Here is a 23,662-nt window from a genome sequence, read left to right as displayed (position 1 = left end):
TTTGGAATTAAGATGCCATTGAAATCATGTTTGGATCCAATAGGGGCTAATGGGGGGCATAGCTCCCCCCTCCCCCAAGTTTTCCAAATTGTAATTCATACTGTGTAAAAATTAGTGTAAAACGACGTTAGCCCTCCTAATTTTTATAATTTTAGTTTATATTATAAGAATATATATATGCGCGCGTGTTTGTGTGAATTACTACTTTTCAATTAATTTTCTCTTAAAAAGTTATTTATTTTTTACATCTCTTTATAATTATAATTAATATTTGATTTTTTTAAATGTCATATATTTAAATAGATGAAAATTATTTTGAACATAACACATAAAAATAATTTCATGATACTACAAACAAGTATTCAGTGAGACCTGTATTTCTTATAAGTGAACTTGTTGAACCTTCTTAAAATATTTCAGTGCCATCACTATAGTATAAATTCGTTTTATGATTAGTTGTTTTCTCCTTTGTAATCTTGCAGATTTGAAATTAAAACGCCATTGAGTTCAATGATGGAACCAATAGGGACTAATGGGGCCATAACTCCACTCTCCCTCAAATTTTAAAAATTTTATTTCACTTTTGTAATTATTTGTATAAAACGAAGTTAGCCTTCCTAAGTTTTTACAATTTTAGCCCCTCTAGAAAAATTTTAGCCCCTCTACAAAAAAATTCTTGGCTTTGTCACTGACTGAAATGTTTGTAACTGAGATTTATCCATGGTGAATGTATGCTACATAATTTTTTCACTGTATTGAATTTATATGATGCCAAATGAAATGGGTCAATTGGATTAGTAAGCATCAGTTTTGTGAATGATTATGAGAGTAAACTATATTATGACAATAAAATACGTTGAATTGTGAAAATTAGAATTTAAACATGCTCCTAAATTTTGGATATGTGGCTTTCGTAGTTGCGAATTTCTTAAATTAACAGTTAGTTATTAGTATGAGTAATGTGGTAAGTGTGAGATGTGAATGTCAATAATAACTGTTAGTTATTACTATCAGTAAAGTCAGCAGTAAATGTGAGACATTAATTAGAATTTGCAGATATCATTTTACATGGGTGGCTATTATCTGTTACCTAATTTAGGAGTTTAATTTTATGGGTTAATGGGGAAAACGTGAGGGAAATGCGGGAAAAACATGAGCATGATTATAGGATTTGTATGAGCAGTTATAAGATTAGTTGCTAGATAAACATTTCTTAATTTTAGAAATGTAAAATTCTAATAAAATAGTATTTAGACAACATGACAATTTGGAAAGCTCCTTATCCAAAATTCCCTCTGCAATACATATAGATAGATATACATGTCTGTTTTTTAGTCGTTCAATCTCATATTCGTGAACTATGTGAACAAAAAAAAAATTCTAGACTATACTAATTTTATTATACGAACTCTGTTATTCTTATTATTGTATTAATTGTTACGCTATTTCTCTCATTTTGTTAGGTCTACATTAATACAAGTTTAATTCTTATTATGTCTCGTGTCCCAGAAAATACATATTATCCTATTCAGGTGGATACGTCCAACAGATAATCAAATTGATGCTAAAAATTTTGCTTTTGCATAACGGTTGTAAAGGTTTCTTGAGACTTTTTGAATTAGGTGTCTTGCGTTTGCAAAAAGAATTTGTAGCATATTTTTGTATTGGAAATGGAGTTAAAACTTGCTATAGGTTACTTTCATGTATTTCAATTTTATCTTAAAGGGTAATTTGTTGTTCAACCTAATCTTATTCTAATTTTATCCAACTAATAAATTAACTTATGAAAATACATAATTTATGGAGGAAACCCATAAGTAGCTGGTGCTTTATTCAAAAATGGATTTATTTTTATTTTATCCAATAAATAAATTTGTTTATGAAAAATGGGTACTCTGTTCTTATAATGGACAAAAGCCATAAAGAGCTAGTGTTTTATTGGAAAGCAGATTTATTTTTATTTTATCCGACAAATAATTTTTTTTTTGAAAAAATGGGTACTCTACTCCTATAATGGAGGAAAGTCATAAAGAGCTACTGTTTTATTGAAAAATGTATTTATTTTTATTTTATCCGATAAATAAATTTATTTATGAGAAAATGGGTACTTTGTTCTTATAATGGAGAAAAGTCATAAAGAACTAGTGTTTTATTGAAAAACGGGTTTATTTTTATTTCATCCGCTAAATAAATTCTTCTATGAAAAAAATGGGTACTCTGTTCTTATAATGGAGAAAAGTCATAAAAAACTAGTGTTTTATTAGAAAATGGGTTTATTTTTATTTTATTCGATAAATAAATTCTTTTATGCAAAAATGAGTACTCTGTTTTTATAATGGAGGAAAGCCAAAAAGAACTAATGTTTTATTGGAAAACGGGTTTATTATTATAACATCCGATAAATAAATTTTTCTATTCAAAAATGGGTACTCTATTCTTATAATGGAGAAAAATCATAAATAGTTAGTGTTTTATTGAAAAACAGGTTCATTTTTATTTTATCCGATAAATAAATTTTTTTATGAAAAATTGAGTACTCTGTTCTTATAATGGAGGAAAGCTATAAAAAGGTACTGTTTTATTGCAAAATCGGTTTATTTTTATTTTATCCAATAAATAAATTTTTTAAGGGAAAATGGTTGTTAAAGAGGTGGTATTTGATGAAAAAATGATACTTGAGGATACCAATGAATAACAGTTAAAACACAATCACTGATTTGGTATTTTAAACAATGGAGAATCGGTTCCGTTTGGATTAGATATTTTTCGGGGTATTTTTCAAAAACAGCATTGTAGTCCTTCGAACGTGAAATACAAGTACTGTACATATCTGTTATTCCTTTCCTTTTTAGACCAATCCTTTTGACTTATGTGCTTTCTGATAAAAAATTTTCATTATTTTCTAAAAAAAGCAAAAAAAAAACAAATTAATTCTGTATAAATCGAAAAAAACACTATTTCAATTATTGGCACTTTGCTCATACTTTGGAGGACGGGTAAGAAAGCCGTGAAGAGTTGGTATTTTTATTAATGAAAACTTTTTCCATAAATGACCTGCTTTTTATGACTTTCCTTTATTATATGTCAAAGTACCAGTTTTTAACCAGCATTTTACATCTATTTGTTTAGTACTTTAAACAATGATATTTAGCTGTATCTTTCCCTTTCAGACCAACTATTTTTACTTGTGGATTTTTGTGCTCTGCGCAACAAAAAATTTCGCTTACTTTTTTTTTTTAACTGCAACAGAAAAAATTTAATTATATATAAATTTCAAAAATACTAATTTATTCACATACGATCAAGTATTTATACAAGTATTTTAACAGTATTTTCTACGTACGGTACTCAATTTTAATCATTAATAAAACATTTTAGTATTATTTCAAATAACACTAAACTATGGGCTTGGCATAAGTTTTTTAAGCATAATAGAATATTTTTGTCATAAATTAGCATGTTTTTGTCATTAATCAAATTTACTGTGTTATAAGTTAAAATAATTATTTATGTATAAAAACATACTATTACTTCGTAAAAACTTACTCCATCAAAAGTATATTGAGGATAAAAATTGTAATTTATCTCTTTAAAAAGTATGTTTCATAATACTTTCAATTCACCTTTTGGGTTGCAAAAGTAACTAGTTTATTACGTTAACTTACTATTTTAGATGACAAACTTACTTCCTTATTTTTACGCATAATCCTATTCAAGTGGATAAGTCCAACAGGTAATCAAATGGTTGCTAAAATTATTATAACCTATTATATCATGTCTAAAACTGTTTTTTTCCATAACGATAGTTACTACTCCATTTTCCCACATGCTTAAGCTCAACACTTGGTACTAAATTTATATATGTATATAAATATAATGAAGGCTTCAATCCTTTCGTTTACTTCCACTTTTCCTTCTTCCAAATGATTATCCCCCACGCGTGTGCGATAATCATTTATTATTTCTTAAAATTTCGGTACCTTCTTTACGTACATTTTTTGTCCAAGGCTTTTGCATCATTTTTTCATGAGTGAATGGCCCAAAAGGTCACTAAACTATTAAAAATGGCACCCTTTGGTCACCAAACTTTTTTTGCGGCCCAAAAGGTCACTAAACTCACAAAAACACGCCAGCGGAGTCATTTTACCGATTTTCAGCGGTTTCTCATCCGGTTCCAAGGGTCTTGAGTTGAATGAAAATTCTGATATGGGCAAAAATGTCCAAAAGATTATTGGGACAGGTGAACTCATAGATTGTTTCGTTCCCAAAAGTTGACCAATTGATCATTTCCCTAGCTATCGCCTTCAAATTTGCAAGCCCAAATATTAAATCCTAAAAAATGTCAATTAATACTCACACTAACAAATCTAAATCCATCCTTCATCTCCGCCACCGCCCCATCTTACATCTTTCCTTCATTATTTTCCTCCTATTCGTGGTTCCTAAATCTGTCGCACCAATCCCCGAAGCGACGTCACTAAAGCTTCGACTCGCGGGAGAATCTGAGATTGCACTGATGTCAGGTCAAGATCCGAGTGCTCGTTGAACGCCAAATGTAGGTGGTGCCGCAGTAGAAAGCTAGCACTCGAAAGAAAAGCCACTTCCTTCGTGAGAAGGATTTCTAGCCCCGGGTAAAGGAAGCTTGACTTGTTGGGAGATCATCCACCAAGACTGGATGTCGCAGCAAAGGAATCATATTCAATTGCAATCGGCCTTTTCACTTTCTTCCCTTCTGCAATGTAAATAGTAGTCAACAGGCGGTTGGCTAAGAGTCTTACTCTGAAGAAGCGAAGGAGACCAGCCCTTGAACCTAACCCTCGGAAGATAAGCTCAGACTCTGCCCAAGGCTTTAGATTGTTGGTTTATAGATAGCACCAGTCAAGAATCGAATTCTAGGTAGCGCACTGAATGAAGTCAAGGCTATTTCGTCTTTCTAGTCAAGCTCCGGCGAAGGGGAAAACAGAGGAATTCGATCGAAAGTGAAAGGCATTTCGTCAAGAAATTAAATGCGTAAAGGACAGATGCAGCTCAGTCGAAGGAGATGAGATGAAATCGACTCAATAGTTAACGGAAAGGAAGGTAATGAATGGGCTAGGAAGCCACTGATTATGAAGGGAATGATAAGGCTGCTTTAGGCCATCGACACCATCGATGACTTCTGCTTCTCCAAATCTGATGTCTTGCGGTTGCCCTCCCAAGTCTTCGCTTGCGATTGAATTTCTTCCTTTTTCTGGGGAAAAAAATATTCCCTTTGTCCAGCTTTTTTTCGCTTTGAGATGGAATTTTTCTGCTCCCTGTTGAACCTTTTTCTCTATTCTCTGCTTTTTTTCTTCAATTCCTCAGACTGAACGAAGATTTGTGTGAGATGAAAAAAAGGAATCAATGAACTAATTAGGCTGTAAATCTCGTTATTTCCTATTTTGATTTGCTCTAGAGGTGGTTGCAGTCACTACTTTTACTGCTGGAGATGAAGTCAATCTATGGGTGGAGGTTGGTCAACTTTGGGAACGAAAAATTTTGGGCTTCACTTGTTCCAATAACCTTTCGGACATTTTTGCCCCTTTATTATATTCCTCCACTACACATTGTCCATGCCACCGGATGAGAAACCGCTGAAAATCGGTTAAATGACTCCGCTGGCGTGTTTTTGTGAGTTTAGTGACCTTTTGGGTCACAAAAAAAGTTTGGTGACCAAAGGGTGCCATTTTTAATAGTTTAGTGACCTTTTGGGCCATTCACTCTTTTTTCATTGGTAATGGGTACATTTGTAAATACATAAATGCCTCTGGTTCTAGCCTGCAATAACACTTCCTGTCCCAACCTACGAGATAGTACGAAAGTCAGTGTGCTGTTTGTTTCCATCCGCACACGATTCTGCTTGATTTCCTCTCCACGCGCTCTCCAACACTTTAACGTATCGGTTTGGACTATTTGCAACCCAACTCGTGTCGCTCTGTGCCGGCATTCCTATCATAGGCAGGTTCCGAAAAACAAGCAGCCCGTGACACTACCATAAAGGTATCCCTTCTTCTGCCCGCGGTGGAGAGTTCACTCCACTTTCCACACTAGAAGCAACCATGCTTTCTCGGTTAATCAGCAAATCCTCCAATCTTCGATTTCTGACCCTAATTTCCTCCCAAATTCACCTTCAAAGCCCTAATCCCATCTTTCCACAAAACCCGTTAACCTCAATCAAACCCATATACCCGCACCCCAATCTCTCCAAAATCCCTCATTTCTACTCCACCAGCAACAATAGCAACAACAACAATGGTGATAGGCAAGACTCGATTCCAAATCTGTGGCAGCTGTCGTCCGAAGCAGACGATTCCATCGAGTCCATTTTCGGGGTAGAATCGGAGGAAAATAATGAACACGTGGAGCAAGTGAAGGAATCGGCAAATGGGTCTGACTCTTGGTTGGCAGAATCATTGGATTCGGGTGGCGGCGTTGATGATGGTGTTGATAAATTTAAAGGGGTGATGGAAGAAGTGAAGGGTGGTGGAGATGGTCACGAGGGGTGGGCAACAGCAGAGGGGTATAAGCCGTGGAGTTTTGCTGGGGAGGATAAGGAAGATGAGCGGAATTTGTTTGATGTCGGAGGGGAAGAAGGAGTGGAGGAAAGAAGAGAAAGTGGGGAGTGGGGATTGGAGGGTTCTAGAGGGGAGGATTTGGTAAAGAAGAGGAGTGCAGAGGAGGAGATGCAGCTGGAAATTGAGGAGAAAGCTCTTACTGATGTTCTTAAAGGTAAATTTTATGGCTTTGACGTAGTAGATGCATATTTATGTGTACAAATTCACGGCTTTATGGGATATATTTGGGTAGACATTATTCTGTGTTCTATTATGGATTCCCAAGCGGGTTTTCTAATTTTCTTTTCTTAGTATATACAGCTTCGTGCATGATGAACCCTCTTTGGTTAGTTCTGACGATTATGTGGGGGATTCAATGCTTAAAAGTTGTTGAACAGGGGCATTTTGAAATAATACACTTTTATCCGTTTTCAACCCTTTGGTGGTTATGATGATTGTATAGGATTCTGTATTTTAAGTATGGATGCTTAAGTGGACTGTTCTTGTTGAAAGCTATCTAGCTTGTTCCCGTTTTGAGCTGATTGTGTGTTATCGAGGTTCTTGGCCACATAATAGATATATATATATATATATATATATATATATATATTTGGAAATTTCAGGCTAATGAGGTTTGGAGTCTATAACTTGCCTACATGCTATTTGAATTGCATTTGAGGTCAGTTTAGGATTTACTATGGCTAATTATATTCCAATGAATGCTATTAAGAAATGGCTCTAATAGAATAAAGGAAAATATGAAAGCAAAGAATTGATAGGCATGAGTTACATAATGCCCGAAGGATGAGGCAAATGGAAGCTAATAGTAGTTTGAAATCCTAGTAACTCCATTCAGCCACTGCGCTAGAGGTTTGGTGGAAAAATTCTGATGCAACTCATCAAACTAATAACAAAAGCTCCAGAACATTCAAATTCACCACCATGTAGCCTGTGTATTGGCTGAAATCAGCTCCTTCATGCTGTCCTGAGAAAGCTTTTAATTTTACAGCTTCCTTCCTGTCTTGAGGGCCGAAGTATACTGGGGATGCAGTTTTAACTGCAACAACTTTATCACCCCATGGCTCTGAATGGGAGTATTTCGCAATTTTCTAGACTCGATGAGTTTCCTGAGGTTATAAATGTTAACGTCAGCTTTGACTATCAGATATGATCTTGACAGGATGTAAAAATGCTCGAGAAATGGATTACTGCCACATTATTACTATACAGACATGATCTTGACATGTGGAAAAGTTTGAGAAAGCCTTTTTCTGCTTCTTTTTCGCAGAAAAGAGTAACGCTAATGGCAGCAATTATTGGTACACAGTTGGCATGGTTGCTGATTAGAATTAGTGATAAAAGACATTTTAATGTTTCTTTTGTCAGAATAAAAAGCGAAAAGTATATAAAGATTTGACCATAATTTGTAACTAAATAGCTGAGACTTGATTTGCAAACTTGCATCTTTGATCTGTATTGCAGCCTAACATCCTGATTATTAATTACTTGATGCATAGAATACTACTCTTTTAAGTCAAAGAAACTTCCAAAACCAAAGTCCAAAGTGGGGTTGAACATTTAAAAAAAAAAAAATACATTAAGGAGAGCAATAGTCGGAAAGAATAAGATATTTTTCTTGGAAAAGTACTGCAAATAATAGATTTGAAGATTAATACACTTTTATATGTTTGGAGCAACTGAAACTAACAGATTTGGCATAGAAATTCAAGTTTTCTCAGACTTTTGAATACAACTGACATTGGAAAAGTTCAATTGAGCTTTATGAGGCTAAAAATGTCATCCATTTATGATTAATTTATCTATAGACTCATGCTTAGATTTTTTTGTTCTTACTTATGCACTTTTTTTGGCTTTCCGATAGATTTTAATCATCCTCATTTAAATAATGGTCTTTTTGATGACTTTTAAGTTTTGTTTTTCCTATTCATAACTGTCTCATAGTGTCCATGTTTTGCTTTACCCATATTAGTTGGCAGTTTTTGGAATTGGCCATCTTTTTACTAATAGCATTATTTCCCTAGTAGAACATTGTTCCTGAATTTCACTAGTGAATATACTAGCTAGATGGCCTGCTCAGACAAATATAGTAGGAACTAGTACTTGCTTTCAATCAACGGTTTATGGAAGTAAGACCTTGGCTAAAGTTTGTCACCTGCAGGTAGTGCCTACAAATTCTACTTTTTGCACACATCATTCAAAGCATTTCAGTATGTTTGATGTAGAAGCTTCACATATAGTTTTATCAGTTCAAAAAATCTTAATAATCAGCTGCATGACTTAGTGATGCATATCTTTTTGTTTTTAGCATCTGGATTCACTTAACGAATCCTCTTGTTGCAGGTCCAAATCGTGCATTTGGAGATCTTATTGCAGCTTCTGGAATCACAGAAGCTATGTTGGATAGTTTGATTGCTTTGAAGGACCTTGAAGGAATTCAAGGACTTCCTCCGCTGCGAGAAATTGAAGATATGCGGTATGCAAAGAGTACAAGAAAATCCGCAAGAGCTGAAATCGAGCGCCAGAAGCAGGAGGAGGCTGCAAAGGCGCGAGTCAGGCAAGTAGATGATAAGGGAAGGGCATATGGGACAGGAAGGAGGAAATGCAGTATAGCTCGAGTATGGGTTCTACCTGGTGATGGTAAATTTGTAGTGAATGACAAAGAGTTCGATGTCTATTTCCCAATGCTTGATCATCGAGCTGCCCTTCTTCGACCTTTCTCTGAAACTAAGACATTGGGTATGTGGGACGTGAGTTGCACTGTAAAAGGGGGTGGTGTATCAGGTAAGGATGCCATTGACTTACTTCTCGCAGGCCTGAAAATTATGTGCTATATTAATCTTTCGCTAAAATATATCTTTTATGGAAAGCAAGACACTTTGTGGTTTGCTTTAAAGGAATTTGATTTGCCATTTTTTCTTTCTTTTGGCACTTGTTAGACTTAGTTTACAAGGAAAGATGCATTTGATGTGTGTTTTGGTGTTTTCTTAATATTAATCTGAATGATTCATGCTGCACATAAAACTGCTTATACTCTCTTATTGCTGTTTTACTGAATTCAAATTTGCAGCATCTTGCATATTTGCTGGTCACGAGCTTCTTTTCATAGTTATAACCTGCATGGTATTGTTGTTAAAATTGATATAAACATCAGAGCACTATTTCCTTTTGGCCTCCACTTTTATGTACTTTTCTTCCTAGTCATGTTATTACTGGCTCAGGAGTTGTTGTACAAATATAAAATTTAGCCGAAAAAGGCAAATTGAAAGAATGTGAATTATATTGATTATGAAATCTTTGAGCATTGTATTGCATGAATTCTCTTGTTAATTTAGGGTTAATTCAGTCAGGTTTCAGTAAGAAGACTTGTTGAGATTCAAAATAGTGAAATACATCTGGACCTGGTTCCTCTTTTGACCCTATTCTTTGGTGCTCTTTTGGCTGCATTGAATCCTAGGCTATTTCTGCGGCTCTTTGATAACCAATGAAACCCCAGTGTTTCTTTTATGTAACTTAGCTCTGCTTCAGTCTTTCTTCTTTGATTATTATTATTGCTTTTTTTTTTTTGGGGTCTCTTTTGGGAGGTTGGTTGGTGGTGTTTGAGGTTTTAGTCCTTACTGTGGGATTAATTTTTTGAGCAAATTTAAAACCACATGGTTCCTTAATCATGCAAGCTGTGTGTGGAATCATTCTACCTGCCTAGGACGAGTTATTTGATGATTCAATTCAACTTTAGCAATTTTCTCCTGTTATCAGCTAATTGTTATTGTTCGCTCTTCGGAACAGGTCAGGTTGGTGCTATTCAATTGGGCGTCAGCCGGGCACTGCAAAACTGGGCACCAGATTTACGTCCTCCTTTGAGAGAAGGTACATTTACTTGGAGCAGTGTTATCTTTCTTAATTGTTTTCTTCACCTTTTGCTGCTTCTTCCATCTTACAATAGGGAAAGACTAGATTTTTGGTCTTTCTTCACCAAATCTGAATTTTTTTAAGGAGTACAAGCATGCATGTACTGATCTTGAAAACATGATGATTAAATCAAAAGTAATCTATTATTTTGTTTGTATAATTGTACGTCAAATGTGTGTTCTATTGCGACCTGAAACATTGCCTTCTTGCATTTCACGTTTGGTTATATGTCAAATTTGGAGCTTTTGACCTTGTCAGTTGTCATTTTTAGGTGGTTTTTTGACACGGGATTCGAGGGTTGTTGAAAGGAAAAAGCCTGGAAAAGCAAAAGCAAGAAAGAGCTTCCAGTGGGTCAAGCGTTAGAGCAAGTCTTGCCTATGTCACGGTTTCGTTGCTACAATACGTTGACATAAAATTAAATTGGACGCCTGATACGTAGTTTAGCTTGTAACTGGAGTGTTCAATGGCAGCGCATGGGCATTGATGTGATTGTCAAAGCAATTTGTTCATTTTATTAATGTTCGCCTGCACCCATCACCCTGGAAACCCCCCAGCTGGTTTTGGTTGTCAAACAAGTCAGTGAAATAGTTGAATGCTGTCATTTTTTGTACCAATTTTAACCTGTTGCTTAAAGCAATGTTTTGGCGAGACAACTGAATTGCTGCTGTTTAACTGGAAATGGATTTTTCCAGTTTGATAGTGTATTCAACTTCTTCCTCAGTTCTATTCTGTGCTTATCTTTTACCTGCACCCTCTCTTCAACTTCTATTATTGAAGATTTAGAAGTATATGATTGTTTGGTAAAGTCTAAAGATTCAAGCCCCCATGTCTTTGAACTGTGAGGTATTATCATTCACTTTTTTTTTTTTTTTTTTTTTTTAAACTTGAGTAGATTGCTAGTTTTTAATCATTATTTTTCCATAACCAATTCTGAAAATTATCGAAATATTGAAGATGGACCTAAACTTTATATGTTTCCTGTCCTTACTTTCGTTTGCAGAAATCTTCAGACCAAACGATAGCCGAGGTTAAACAGTAAAGATCGAACTTTACCTTTGCACTCTCTACGTATTCAACGTTTGACTCTGAACACTAGACTTATGTTTTGGACAAGTTACACTTGAAGTCATCAAAATCTATCAAATTACGCATTCACATTTTATTTTAGGCACAATGCACCTCAATGTTACAAGTTCATCCCAATTATGCTTCGCTTTGACAGTTGATAAACAATGGAATATGCAATTTGCGAGTACTAACAAAAGCATGAGAGACAGTAAAATCAAGAGAACACTGATAAAGTTTCTGTGTTGGATACAGAGCTAAAATTGCCAAGGTTCATAAGCAAGAAGTTGAACACCATTCCAAAACGGGGAACACCACTCCGAAACGGGGAGGCTTCTTGGAAAGAAGACCAACAGTGGGCAGACGTTGAGGGAACCAAGTTTTCAGCCACCACAAGGCAGGGGAAGAAAGCCAAGAGGAGAATAGAAGCCTTTGCTTATGTAGACGGAATCAACATTTAAGTCTAGTATGGGCGAAAATTTGAGTATATAATGATAAAGAAATATTTCGATAGACGATGAAGTTTGGGAGAAAGTGAATACTTGAAAATTTAATGACAAAGTTTGGGGGGAGTCAATGCTTAAAAACGTAAAGATGAGTTTGGTAAACGTTTTTACTCTTGATGCTTTTTTTTTTGTTTTTTTTTTGATAGTACTGACACTTGTTTGAATCTAAGTCTTTTATCCCCCTGAAACCATAATTGTTATATATTGCTGACAAAACTGTACAGTTAGGGGGGCAAAGGCCCCTAGTCTTTACATCTGTGCATTTAGCAAAAAGGAATAGTATAGGTCCTTAGGACCATTCCATATCACACAAGTTGTCTAGAACTATCTCTCTCAAGACCCGAGCATAATTCATCATTGTTTATATGAATACTAACAAAAGAGCACATGTGAAACAAGTGACTTAATTGTTGGATATCCTCTATAATTGTAGCAGCTTCGATCCCTACTGATGTCTTTGCCTTTATCTGATCCAGCAGCATCTTGGATGAGCATCCTATTTGAACCTTCCTCCATCCATTTTCAATTGCCTTTATGATGCATAGTCTAACAGCTTCTGCCTGATCTTGTAGCTGCTTCCCTGATCCTCTTTCTCCAAGCGACCATGCTGTCACTTCTTGACCCAACCAATTGTTTTGCAGTAATTCCAATGCCTATGTTTTTGTCTCTTTCCCGTTTTAGCACTGCCACCCTCATGTTGATCAAGCTTGGATCTTGCTGAGTCACAGTTGGATCTTCCTGATGCCTTCCTGTTTCTGCTGTACTGCTTCCCATTTGTCCATTTCTTGCTTGCAGGTGCTCTAACCAGTCAGAGTTGGCCTTTTATATGACACTTACTAGCTTGTAATAGCGCTTAAATTTTATTAGCTTATCTTTTATTTCCTTCTGAATAATTTTTTATATGTGTTACGTCATACTAATCAAGAGCTGGTTTAATTGTGACAATTTGTAAAAGAAAAACTAGAAGGGACAAAAAAAGATTTTTTTTGGGGTTTTGGTGTGGGTTGGGGGGGGGGGGTGTTTGCAGAGTAATAGAATTTAGGTAGAAAATCCTAAACTCTGAAGGTCGCCGCCCCTCCTCCAACCTGCGCTAGTTCCTTAAGTGTTTGCGCATTTATCGTTGGCCTGTATTTTGCATGTGCCAAAGTTAAAGAAGCACTTAGTTTTTTGGTTGGAATTGTGGTTTAACCCAATCAAACAGAACTTCAAAAATTTGGATATCAAAGTGATACAGCAAAAAGTTTCAATATGAATAATGAGATTTACTCTTTTTCACGCAGTATAATGTTAAAACATTTCTTTATACGAGGAGGCAGTGAGGGAGAACCTAAATTGTAAAAAGTAAAAACAAGAACAAAAAAAAGGTGGGAAATCTAAAGGTCAAAGGACAATTTTAAAATATCTAGGGCTGCAAAATTAGAAAATTTAAGTTCACCTAATTTACAGTATTCATTAGATTTATTTCCTCAATGTAACGCGGATCAATTATGAGCACTAGCTGTTTATAGGCTTCTCTAATTTGATAAAGCAATATTACTTTAATTTGTTATTGAAAATAAACTTAATTGTCTAGAATTTTTATTTATTTTTTACACGTATAAAAAAATAGATATGAATGTATGTATGCATGTATGTGTATATACATACAAATATGTGTATATTTATCTATTTTGGGAGGGAGGAAATGGCATTGCTTTAAAAATTCTTCATGCCCACTATAATTAACATTTTTTTTAGTTTACAGACTGAGGGAGAAAGGGAAGGGCTTGATGAGAAAGTTAATGTTTGATCTGTTTTGCATTCTTCTATTTAGAAATGCTCAATTTGGTTGTATGACTTGCAAACTTGTTGAGCACAAATTAAACTATGTCCTGAGATACTCAGTTACCACTAGAAATGAAAATTAAAATAAATAATACCTTGTTTATTAATAAACTAATGGCATACCATAGGGTGTTAGTCACTCTATAATGTGGTATCTATTAGACAATTGTGCGTCGGTAGTTCATTTAGACAGAAATTTAAGTAGACTTGTAACGAAGTTGTTTATGCAGATTTTTTCTGGCGGACAAACTATTGCCGATGCGGTTCATTTTTCTGGCTGAAGTTCATTTTTCTAGCTGTCACCTACTTTGTATGAGAAAAACCAAGAAAACCTTGTAAACATATCAATTTTGGTGTAGGATGAGATAGCGTTGATGAATTTCTGACTCCTAAAACAACTGCTGCTCGTCTCGCCTTAAGTAGTCTCAAGGACTTAAAATTCGTGATAGGAATAACCGATTTATCAGGAAAGGATAAAAGAACAAGAGCTAATAATGAAAGCTGATGAGTAAACTAAAGCTGATGAGCTAACAAAGTATGATAGTGAACTCATGCAGATGGCTTGAAAGTGGAATGAACATTCGAATTCAACTCTCTAATTTGTACAAAAACTAGCATCAATATGTTGAAAAAACATGAATTGAGAATCAAAAGATTACATGAAAATTCTGGAAATCCTAACTTTTAGCCTAATAATTCTAGGAAACAAATTGAAAAACCCTAATTCTAGTGTATAACTTTTAAGAAAGTTGTTAAAAAGAAAGAAGCATTAGATTTGCCATATTTTTTTAGTGTGAAAGTGGTATCCTCAATCTAATGCTTTGTTAGGCTCGGGTAATTGGATCAGCAAATTGGGTCAGCAAATTAGGGAAATTGGGCAGAACGATGTCGTTCCAATTATTGTATATTCAAACGGTAGTTAAAGGCGATTAGGCTTAATTGTTGTATAAATACGCGTGGGACCCATTTGTCCAGTCAGCTCATGAATAACATATTCAGTTGCTTTCCCTCTCACTTTCTCTCTCTTCAAGCCTCTCTCTCGCCTGTTCTCTCTTCTGTCTCTCTCAACCTTCCTCCCCAAATTCTTCTCTTCTGTCAATTATACAATTTTTACTTCAAAGCATAACAATTGGTAATTAGAGCTTAGATCCTCGGAGTACGAGCAAATTTCATGGCGGAAGGTACGCGATTCAGATCATTGGAAGAGCAAGTAAAAAGGCAAGAAGCCAAGCTCCAAGAACTGATGGAATCTCTGCTCTCCCAGCAATTAGAGCAACAACAGCTTAAAAACAGTTTGAAATTGGAATTGGAAGAAAACAACAAGCGAATGGAGAGTCTGTTGACAGGGATGGAGCAGAACTTCAGCAATTCCTTGGATCAAAAGTTCAACGCACTCCTATCAAGGATGACTTCTGCGAAGGACAAGATCACGGATAGAGAGGAAAGAATGACGGTGGATCAGACGCCACTTCTTCCTACACCTCCAGCTCATCAGAGATTACAACCTGAAGGAGAGCAACAGAATACCTGCAAAAGAGATTGGGGTAAGTTTCAGCTTCCTAATCCACCTAAGATAGACTTGCAGTTGTTTACTGGGGAAAATCCTCGGGAGTGGTTGCGCAAATGTGATAAATATTTTATGAACTATCAAATTCTGGATCATCAGAAGGTCGAAATTATAGAGATGTATTTAGATGGAAAGGCTGATAAGTGGTTCCAAGGGGTAAAACTTGAAAAACCTGGATTGAGTTGGACTGAAATTGGAGATCTGTTATGCAAAAGATTTTCAGACAGTATTTGCCAGGATGTGGTAGAAGAATTTAACAAATTGCAACAAGAAGGCAGTGTGGGGGAGTATCAAGAGAAATTTGAGGAGTTAAAACCATTGATGTTGATTAAGAACAGGAATTTGGATGAGAACTACTTCATTTCTAGTTTCATTAGTGGCTTAAAAGAAGAGATCAAACCTATGATTAGAATGCTGAAAACTGCTACATTGACTGAGGCCTTTGAGCTATCTCAATGGCAAGAGTACTCGCTCAAAGTGCAGCATAGAAGCTCCAAACAGTCTGGGGAGAATAGGTTTGGAATTTCAAGGGGGAACACCATAGTTGGAGGCAGCAACACCTATAAGGTTCCTGTCAATAATACTCTTAAGCCTTCTAGGTTCAGTAACAGAGTGCAGGAGGACACTAAGGAACTGAAAAAGATCTCAGCACAGGAACTACAATTCAGGAGAAGTAAAGGACTGTGCTTCAAATGTGGTGAGAAATACAGCATAGGCCACCAGTACAAGTTAGGACATGTGAACTGTATGGTACTAGAGGATGAAGAGGATGCTGCCTTTGAAGATGCAATAGGGGAGCAGGATGAACAGACAGGAAATCCAGGGCAAACCATGGAACTGTCCTTACATGCATTGTCTAAGTCTCTAAGGAGGAAAACAATTACACTGACAGGAATCCTGGATGGGGAGAAGGTCTTTATATTGGTAGATACTGGGAGCTCGGATAGTTATATCAACAGTGAGTTGGTTATTGGCATGGATATTGAGTACAAATGGGTGAAACAACCATTCTCTGTTATTATGGGAAATGGCACCACTGTGACCAGCAATGCTATCTGTCCTAATGTGCAATTGAAAATCAACTAGCATAGTTTCAGATTCGACTTAAAGGTGATGGAATTAGGAGGTTGGGATATCATACTGGGGGTAGACTGGATGACACACTTCAGCCCTATCACATTTGACTTTCAACAACTCAGGATATCCCTGCACAATGAAGGAAATGAAATTCATTTACATGGACAAGCAGAGGACTGTGATATGGATTTAATTAGAGGGAAGGATCTGAGGACATTCATCGAGTACAAGAGACAAATGTGCATGGCACTGAACTGTAAGAGTAGAACAGAAGAAGGGACAGAGGCCATACCACATGAAGTTTTGGAGTTGCTTCAAGGCTATGAGGATGTGTTTCAAACTCCCAGCTCCTTACCCCCTAGCAGAAGTGTTGATCATGAAATTCACCTCAAGCCAGAGGCACAGCCCTTCAAACTTAAGCCCTACAGGTATCCTCATTGCCACAAGGAGGAAATAGAGAAACAGGTGGCAGAAATGCTTCAAAAGGGTATAGTTGAGCCCAGTAACAGTCCTTTTGCCTCCCCTGTGTTGTTAGTTAAAAAGAAAGAAGGAACTTGGCGTTTTTATGTAGATTACAGAAGATTGAACGAAATGACCATCAAGGATAGGTTTCCAATACCTAATGTGGATGAATTGTTGGATGAGCTAGCTGGTTCAGTCTATAAAACAAAATTGGATCTCACAACAGGATATCACCAGATCAGAGTTAAGCAGCACGACACCTTTAAGACAGCTTTTCAAACTCACTGTGGACATTTTGAGTTCCTGGTCATGCCTTTTGGACTCACTAATGCACTAGCAACATTCCAGTCACTGATGAATCAGGTGTTTCAACCTTATCTAAGGAGGTTTGTATTGGTTTTTTTTTATGACATTCTAGTGTACAGTCCTACCATGGATACTTATGTCCAACATTTGAGAACTGTGTTTGAGGTTTTGAGGAAACATCAGCTCTTTGTGCAGAAATCTAAGTCTGCCTTTGCTCAGAGAAAGGTTGACTACCTAGGCCATACCATCACAGATAAGGGTGTCAGCATGGATTATTCAAAAGTCAGTAGCATCCTTCAATGGCCTGTGCCTCAGTCAGTTAAGGAATTGAGGGGTTTTCTTGGGCTTACAGGTTACTATAGGAGGTTTGTCAAACATTATGGCCTTGTGTGTAAGCTACTCACTGAGTTGTTGAAGAAAGACAATTTCAGATGGAACAGCCAAGCTCAGGATTCCTTTGAACACTTAAAAAAGTTAATGTGCTCAGCACCAGTTCTTCAGTTACCAGATTTTAAAAAGCCTTTTGTGGTAGAGACAGATGCTAGTGGAGGAGGAATTGGGGTTGTCTTAATGCAAGAAGGCCACCCCATTGCCTTCCTGAGCAAGGCACTTTCAGTTAAGAACTTGGGGCTCTCAGTTTATGAAAAGGAGCTCTTAGCATTAGTAATGGCTGTCACAAAATGGAGGCATTATTTAGTAGGAAATTACTTTATTATAAGGACAGATCACCAGTCACTAAAGTATCTCCTGGACCAGAAGCTGAACACTGCTATCCAACATAAGTGGATGACTAAGCTCTTGGGGTTGGATTATAAAATCGAATACAAGAAAGGGTCTGACAATCAGGTGGCAGATGCCTTATCCAGGAGGCATGACCCTGCACACCAGCAAGGGTTGGGGTCCTGTTTAGCTATCACCTCTGTTAAGCCTAGTTGGATGGAAGAGTTGCAGAGGAGCTATGAGGGTGATTCCCAATGCCAGGATATCCTGAGCCAGATAATTCTAGATCCCAGTTCCCATGTTGATTACAGCTTGCTGGATGGAATCCTGAAGTACCAGGGGAAGATTTATGTAGGAGGTGCCAACAACATCAGAGGTCAGTTAATTCAGACCTTACACGACTCAGCTATAGGAGGGCATTCAGGTCAGAAGAACTGCTGGCAGAAGCTCAAATCTCTGTTTTATTGGCCTGGAATGAAACAGGAAGTGATAGCCTATGTACAGAACTGTGACACTTGCCAGAAGAACAAAGCTGAGCATGTTCCTTATCCTGGATTGTTGCAGCCAATTCCTGTGCCTAAGCAAGCGTGGCTTCACATCACTATGGATTTCATTGAGAAACTACCTAAGTCTCAGGGGTATGACACTATTCTGGTGGTGATTGACAGGTTCACTAAATTTGGACACTTCATCAGGCTTACTCATCCTTTCACAGCTAAGATGGTTGCTCAGAACTTCCTAGATCATATTTACAGAATGCATGGATTGCCAGAGTCTATCATCACTGATAGAGATAGGGTGTTCACTAGTGTGTTCTGGAAGGAAATGTTCAAGTTAGTGGGAGTGGAGCTACACTACTCTTCATCCTATCACCCCCAGACTGACGGTCAGAGTGAAAGGTTGAACCAATGTGTGGAAAGCTATTTGAGATGCATGACTGGCGAACTTCCTTCACAATGGAGTAAATGGCTCTCATTAGCAGAATGGTGGTACAACTCAACTTATCACTCCAGCCTGAACATGACACCTTTTGAAGCACTTTTTGGATACAAGCCTACACCACTGCCACTGGGGCCTTATCTGGACTCAGTAGTGCCTACAGTGACTGATATGGTTCAGGAGAGAAGTAGAATTTCAGGTTGCATTAAGGACCATCTGGCAAAGGCTCAACAAAGGATGAAACATTATGCGGATCAGCATAAGACTGAGAGAAGTTTTTTTGAGGGAGATTGGGTGTTCTTGAAGCTGCAATCTTATAGGCAGCAGACTGTAGTAGTGAGGAAATGTCTCAAGTTGGTAGCAAAATATTATGGTCCATTCAGGTGGAGGAGAAGTGGGAGCAGTGGCATATAGGCTCAAACTACCAGCAGATGCAAGAATTCACCCTGTGTTCCATGTTTCCCTGTTGAAAAAGAAACTTGGACCACTACAATGCAGCTCTCCTAAGCTGCCTGAGCTAGACGAGCGTGATCAATGTCCGTTAAAGCCAGAGACTATTTTAAAGCGAAGGGTCATTATGCGTGAGGAAAGGCCTGTCATCCAGTTCTTAATCAAATGGAATCACTTGGGGTATGACGAAGCTTCTTGGGAGGATAAGACCTTCATTGAGAACCAGTTTCCTGAGTTTCAGACTTGAGGACAAGTCTAGGGTTATGGGGAAGGAATTGTTAGGCTCGAGTAATTGGATCAGCAAATTGGGTCAGCAAATTAGGGAAATTGGGCAGAACGATGTCGTTCCAATTATTGTATATTCAAACGGTAGTTAAAGGCGGTTAGGCTTAATTGTTGTATAAATACGCGTGGGACCCATTTGTCCAGTCAGCTCATGAATAACAGATTCGGTTGCTTTCCCTCTCACTTTCTCTCTCTTCAAGCCTCTCTCTTGCCTGTTCTCTCTTCTGTCTCTCTCAACCTTCCTCCTCAAATTCTTCTTTTCTGTCAATTATACAATTTTTACTTCAAAGCATAACATGCTTCTCTTTATATTTATAATGGGAAGTTCTCTCCCAAACCAAGAGTAGTTTCTTTTGATGAACCTACTAGTTTCATGGCCCATGTCATTTATTTTAACTTCATCATGGGTAGTGGTAATTATCCACTCCTATACTTTAGAGATAATGTAACCACCACATCCATAATTTTTAGGGACATGAGTTGATGCAAATATCTTTTCTTGAACCAATTGCCACAATTGGCTCTATCCTTAATCAATATCTAACCAATTCATCGACGTTCTCAAACATATCAGCAACCCTGTATTTGCATGCATAGATCAATACATAAATATCGGCCATTGTTGTCAATCTCTTATGGAACCTTTACTACTCACACCTGTCAACCCTAACTTTGAGCTAGTAACGTGGATGATAAATTATTGGTTGTTGACTTATGAAGAGTTGTTACCAATCAAGTCCTCATGTACTCCTATCCATCGATTAGCTGTAAATTGTACCTATCGGCACAATATGGCCAATTATCTATCGACTAATAAGTGGTACTATGGCTGATTACCTATCTTCCGATAAATGATAAATATTGCACCAACAGATGTCCCCCTGAAATAGTTGGACAATTGATAAAGTGCTTGATTGTTCTATGGGGATAGAAAAATCTCCTTAACACGCATCTCTGGATCTTCTACATCCATCTTCACATAATTGAAGCGGGCCAAAGTTGTTGATAACTCGTGCAATTCATTACCACAAATATTTCTTCATAATCTTCTTCATTTATGACATCAGCATAAACAATCAATGGCTTTTTTGTATCTTCTTCCTTTTGCTTATTATAAATCATGCTATAGCTCGCTTGCTTTATTTTTCCCATTAAAAGGAATGCTAGCCATGCACAATTGCGAATTGTTCATGTTACATATCCTATTGATTTCTTTTCCTTTAGTACATACCACTGCAACATATTGATCATTCTATAATAGCAAGAACTATATGTCAATAGCTCGAATGCCCCATGTGTCGGTGAGTCTTCTTATGGAGTTGCTTATTACCACATAAGTGGATACTTGATCAACATTAGTCTTTTTGTATCTAATCATGGTACAGATATTTATCATGCCGATATCGGTAAACTATTAAAATGAGTTCCTCATAAACTCTATTGGTACTTTGCTTTTATCTGCGAACTTGAAGAGGTCTTTCTTGATGATATTATGATTTTCTTATTGTCATCGATAGACTCCCTTCTTAGTGCTGATGTGGATAATCACATTATTAGTTGCAAAATTCTTGGCCAAACCAAAAATTTGTGGTTGCCAATGACTTTCACTACATCTGCCTCCTCAGTAGTTAAGAAATTGGCATTCCCCCGTGTGTGGACATATTATAGTTAGTGTCTTTGAGTGCCAACCCTTAAAACTATCCTTCTTTCAACTTAGCTCTATTTTGTTGGATCTGTTCGAATCAAATAGCCTTCTTGTTGAAGTGGCACCCATGATCTTCTCTGCGACCACTGTAGCTTTGCAGCACAATGCTGTCGGTCTAAATCGGCTAAGAAATTGACTTGTCATCTTGTCAATTTTTTGTAGCTTGTGACTGATATCGATAAATTTCACTGTCAATAATGAACTGGGAATGCACCAATGAGATGCTTCCTTCATTTGATCCTAATCCTTGATTGAGTCTGGTAAAAACTTAGTTCCCATCCAAAAGCAAGATTGGTTTTTCCATCTGATACAGAAGACAGAAAAAGACCAAATTTCCTTATCAGAAGGGGTGGAAATAGAGAACACCCCTTGGTGATGAAAGGATGACTTTTTATTGAAGATCAGAGTTGAGAGGGAGAATTTGGGAAAAATGAAATGATCCAAACATCCGCTGCCTATCTTCTTCAGTTCCTGTACTTTTGTACATGTAGAGACACGGTGGAAAGAGAGTTAGTTATAACTACTCCACCACCTTTCCATATTCGTGCCATGCATGTGACCTGTACGTAACTAATTTCCTACCCATGCATAGCACTTACTATTTCTGTTTGGTAGTTACAAGAAATCAAACAAGAAAAACAATTATAGAAAGAATGCAAGTCTGCTTATTACAAAAATGCCCCTAGTGATTATCTGTGTATGTAACAGATGCTCCCTCCCAAGAAAGTCCTTGTCCTCAAGGACTAAAGGTAGGAAACCGCTACTTTAAATCATGCAAGAACTCCCACGTAGTGTCCTCTGGGAATGAGTTACTCCAGTGAACCAGAACCTGAGTTGCAGCTTCATTTCTTCACTTCGCAATACACCTGTCCAGAATGGCTATGGGTTCGAGCAACAAGTGACCTTGGTCAGTGATAGCTGACGGTAAGTGAGGTGCAACAGTATGAGACCCCACATTCTTCTTCAACAATGAGATGTGAAAAGTTGGATGGATGCGTGCATGGTTAGGAAGTTGTAGCTTGTAGGCCACTTTTCCTACTCTCTCTATGACTGGAAAAGGTCCAAAATACTTTGGAGCTAGCTTCTGACAATTGGAGGATTTAAGGGAGTGTTGTTTATACGGATGCAATTTGACATAAACCAAGTCTCCAACCGCGAACTCCCTGTCAGTCCTACAGCTATCAGCAATTTGCTTCATGCGATTTTGAGCCTTCTAAAGATTGTGCTTGAAGAGGTGTAATATCTTTTCCCTTGCAGCTAAAGCTTCTATCCATTGCCTCAACCACAAATGAACCCGGTAAATATGGGACATGAATAGGAGGCAGTTGCCCATAAACTACTTGAAATGGAGTGATCTTCATAGCTGAATGAAAGTTCGTATTATACCAGAACTCAGCCAGAGGTAACCAGGAATGCCACGTACGGGGCTGCTCGCTTGTCATACATCTCAAATATCCCTCCAAACATCTATTTACCACCTCAGTCTGCCCATCTGACTGTGGGTGATAGGAACTAGAAAAGTGCAATTGGACCTTCAAGAGCTTGAATAGCTCCGTCCAGAATTGGCTGAGAAAGATAGAATCCCTATCGCTCACAATGGTCTGAGGGAGGCCATGCAATTTAAAGACATGATTCATAAAGGACTGAGCAACCTCCAGTACTATATAAGGGTGAGATAAAGCACAGAAGTGTGTATATTTGCTCAAACGATCTACTACTACCAAGATGACTTGTTTTCCTTGAGATTTTGGCAGGCCTTCAATGAAATCCATAGAAATATCTGCCCATACTTTAGTAGTTATCGGCAATGGTTGTAAGAGGCCTGGGTACGCTGCCAAATCTGCCTTATGTCTTTGACAGATATCACAAGCAACAACGACATTGTAAACATCCTTATGCATGTGTTTCCAATCAAAAGTTCCCCTTAGTTTATGATACATCACCAAGACTCCAGAGTGCCCTCCAAAGGAACAAGTGTGCCAGAATTTTATGATCTTATCTCTGAGCATTCGGTCAGCTCCCACTACTAGCTTACCCTTCCTTCTCAACACTTGGTTGTCCTAGCTATAGTGCTTGGCCCGGGAATGGTCCCCTGAGATCAGCTGCTGAATGATATCCTGTACCTTAGGATCTGATTGCCATGACTGCTGTATCTCAACCAACAAATCCGTGGTAATACCATGGAGTGCCCAAGAAGTGGCTGTTGTATGAGGTTGCCTGGATAACGCATCTGCAGTGACATTCTCAATACCCTACT

General features: G+C 37.4%; 1 protein-coding gene across 1 annotated transcript; it reads left to right on the top strand.

Annotated features, from left to right (window-relative positions):
• Window positions 1–5,940: 5,940 nt before the first annotated feature.
• LOC113782777 (30S ribosomal protein S9, mitochondrial) lies at window positions 5,941–11,228 on the top strand. Its single transcript, XM_027328702.1, has 4 exons — window positions 5,941–6,747; window positions 8,934–9,374; window positions 10,377–10,457; window positions 10,771–11,228. The coding sequence occupies exons 1-4, from the start codon at window positions 6,078–6,080 to the stop codon at window positions 10,860–10,862; spliced, it is 1,284 nt and encodes a 427-aa protein (XP_027184503.1). The 5' UTR covers window positions 5,941–6,077; the 3' UTR covers window positions 10,863–11,228.
• Window positions 11,229–23,662: the final 12,434 nt, after the last annotated feature.

Source organism: Coffea eugenioides, chromosome 1 (genome assembly GCF_003713205.1).
Source record: "Coffea eugenioides isolate CCC68of chromosome 1, Ceug_1.0, whole genome shotgun sequence".
NCBI lineage: Eukaryota > Viridiplantae > Streptophyta > Magnoliopsida > Gentianales > Rubiaceae > Coffea > Coffea eugenioides.
The sequence above is the reverse complement of the archived record's forward strand: the minus strand, read 5'-3'. Positions and strand labels throughout refer to the sequence as shown.

What these genes read in the sequence shown, in the direction of transcription:
- LOC113782777 (XM_027328702.1), top strand. Translation starts at nt 6,078, where the DNA reads ATGCTTTCTCGGTTAATCAGCAAATCCTCCAATCTTCGATTTCTGACC. An exon ending in TCTTACTGATGTTCTTAAAG is followed by an intron (nt 6,748 to 8,933) that starts GTAAATTTTATG and finishes CTCTTGTTGCAG; the next exon opens with GTCCAAATCGTGCATTTGGA. An exon ending in ACGTCCTCCTTTGAGAGAAG is followed by an intron (nt 10,458 to 10,770) that starts GTACATTTACTT and finishes TGTCATTTTTAG; the next exon opens with GTGGTTTTTTGACACGGGAT.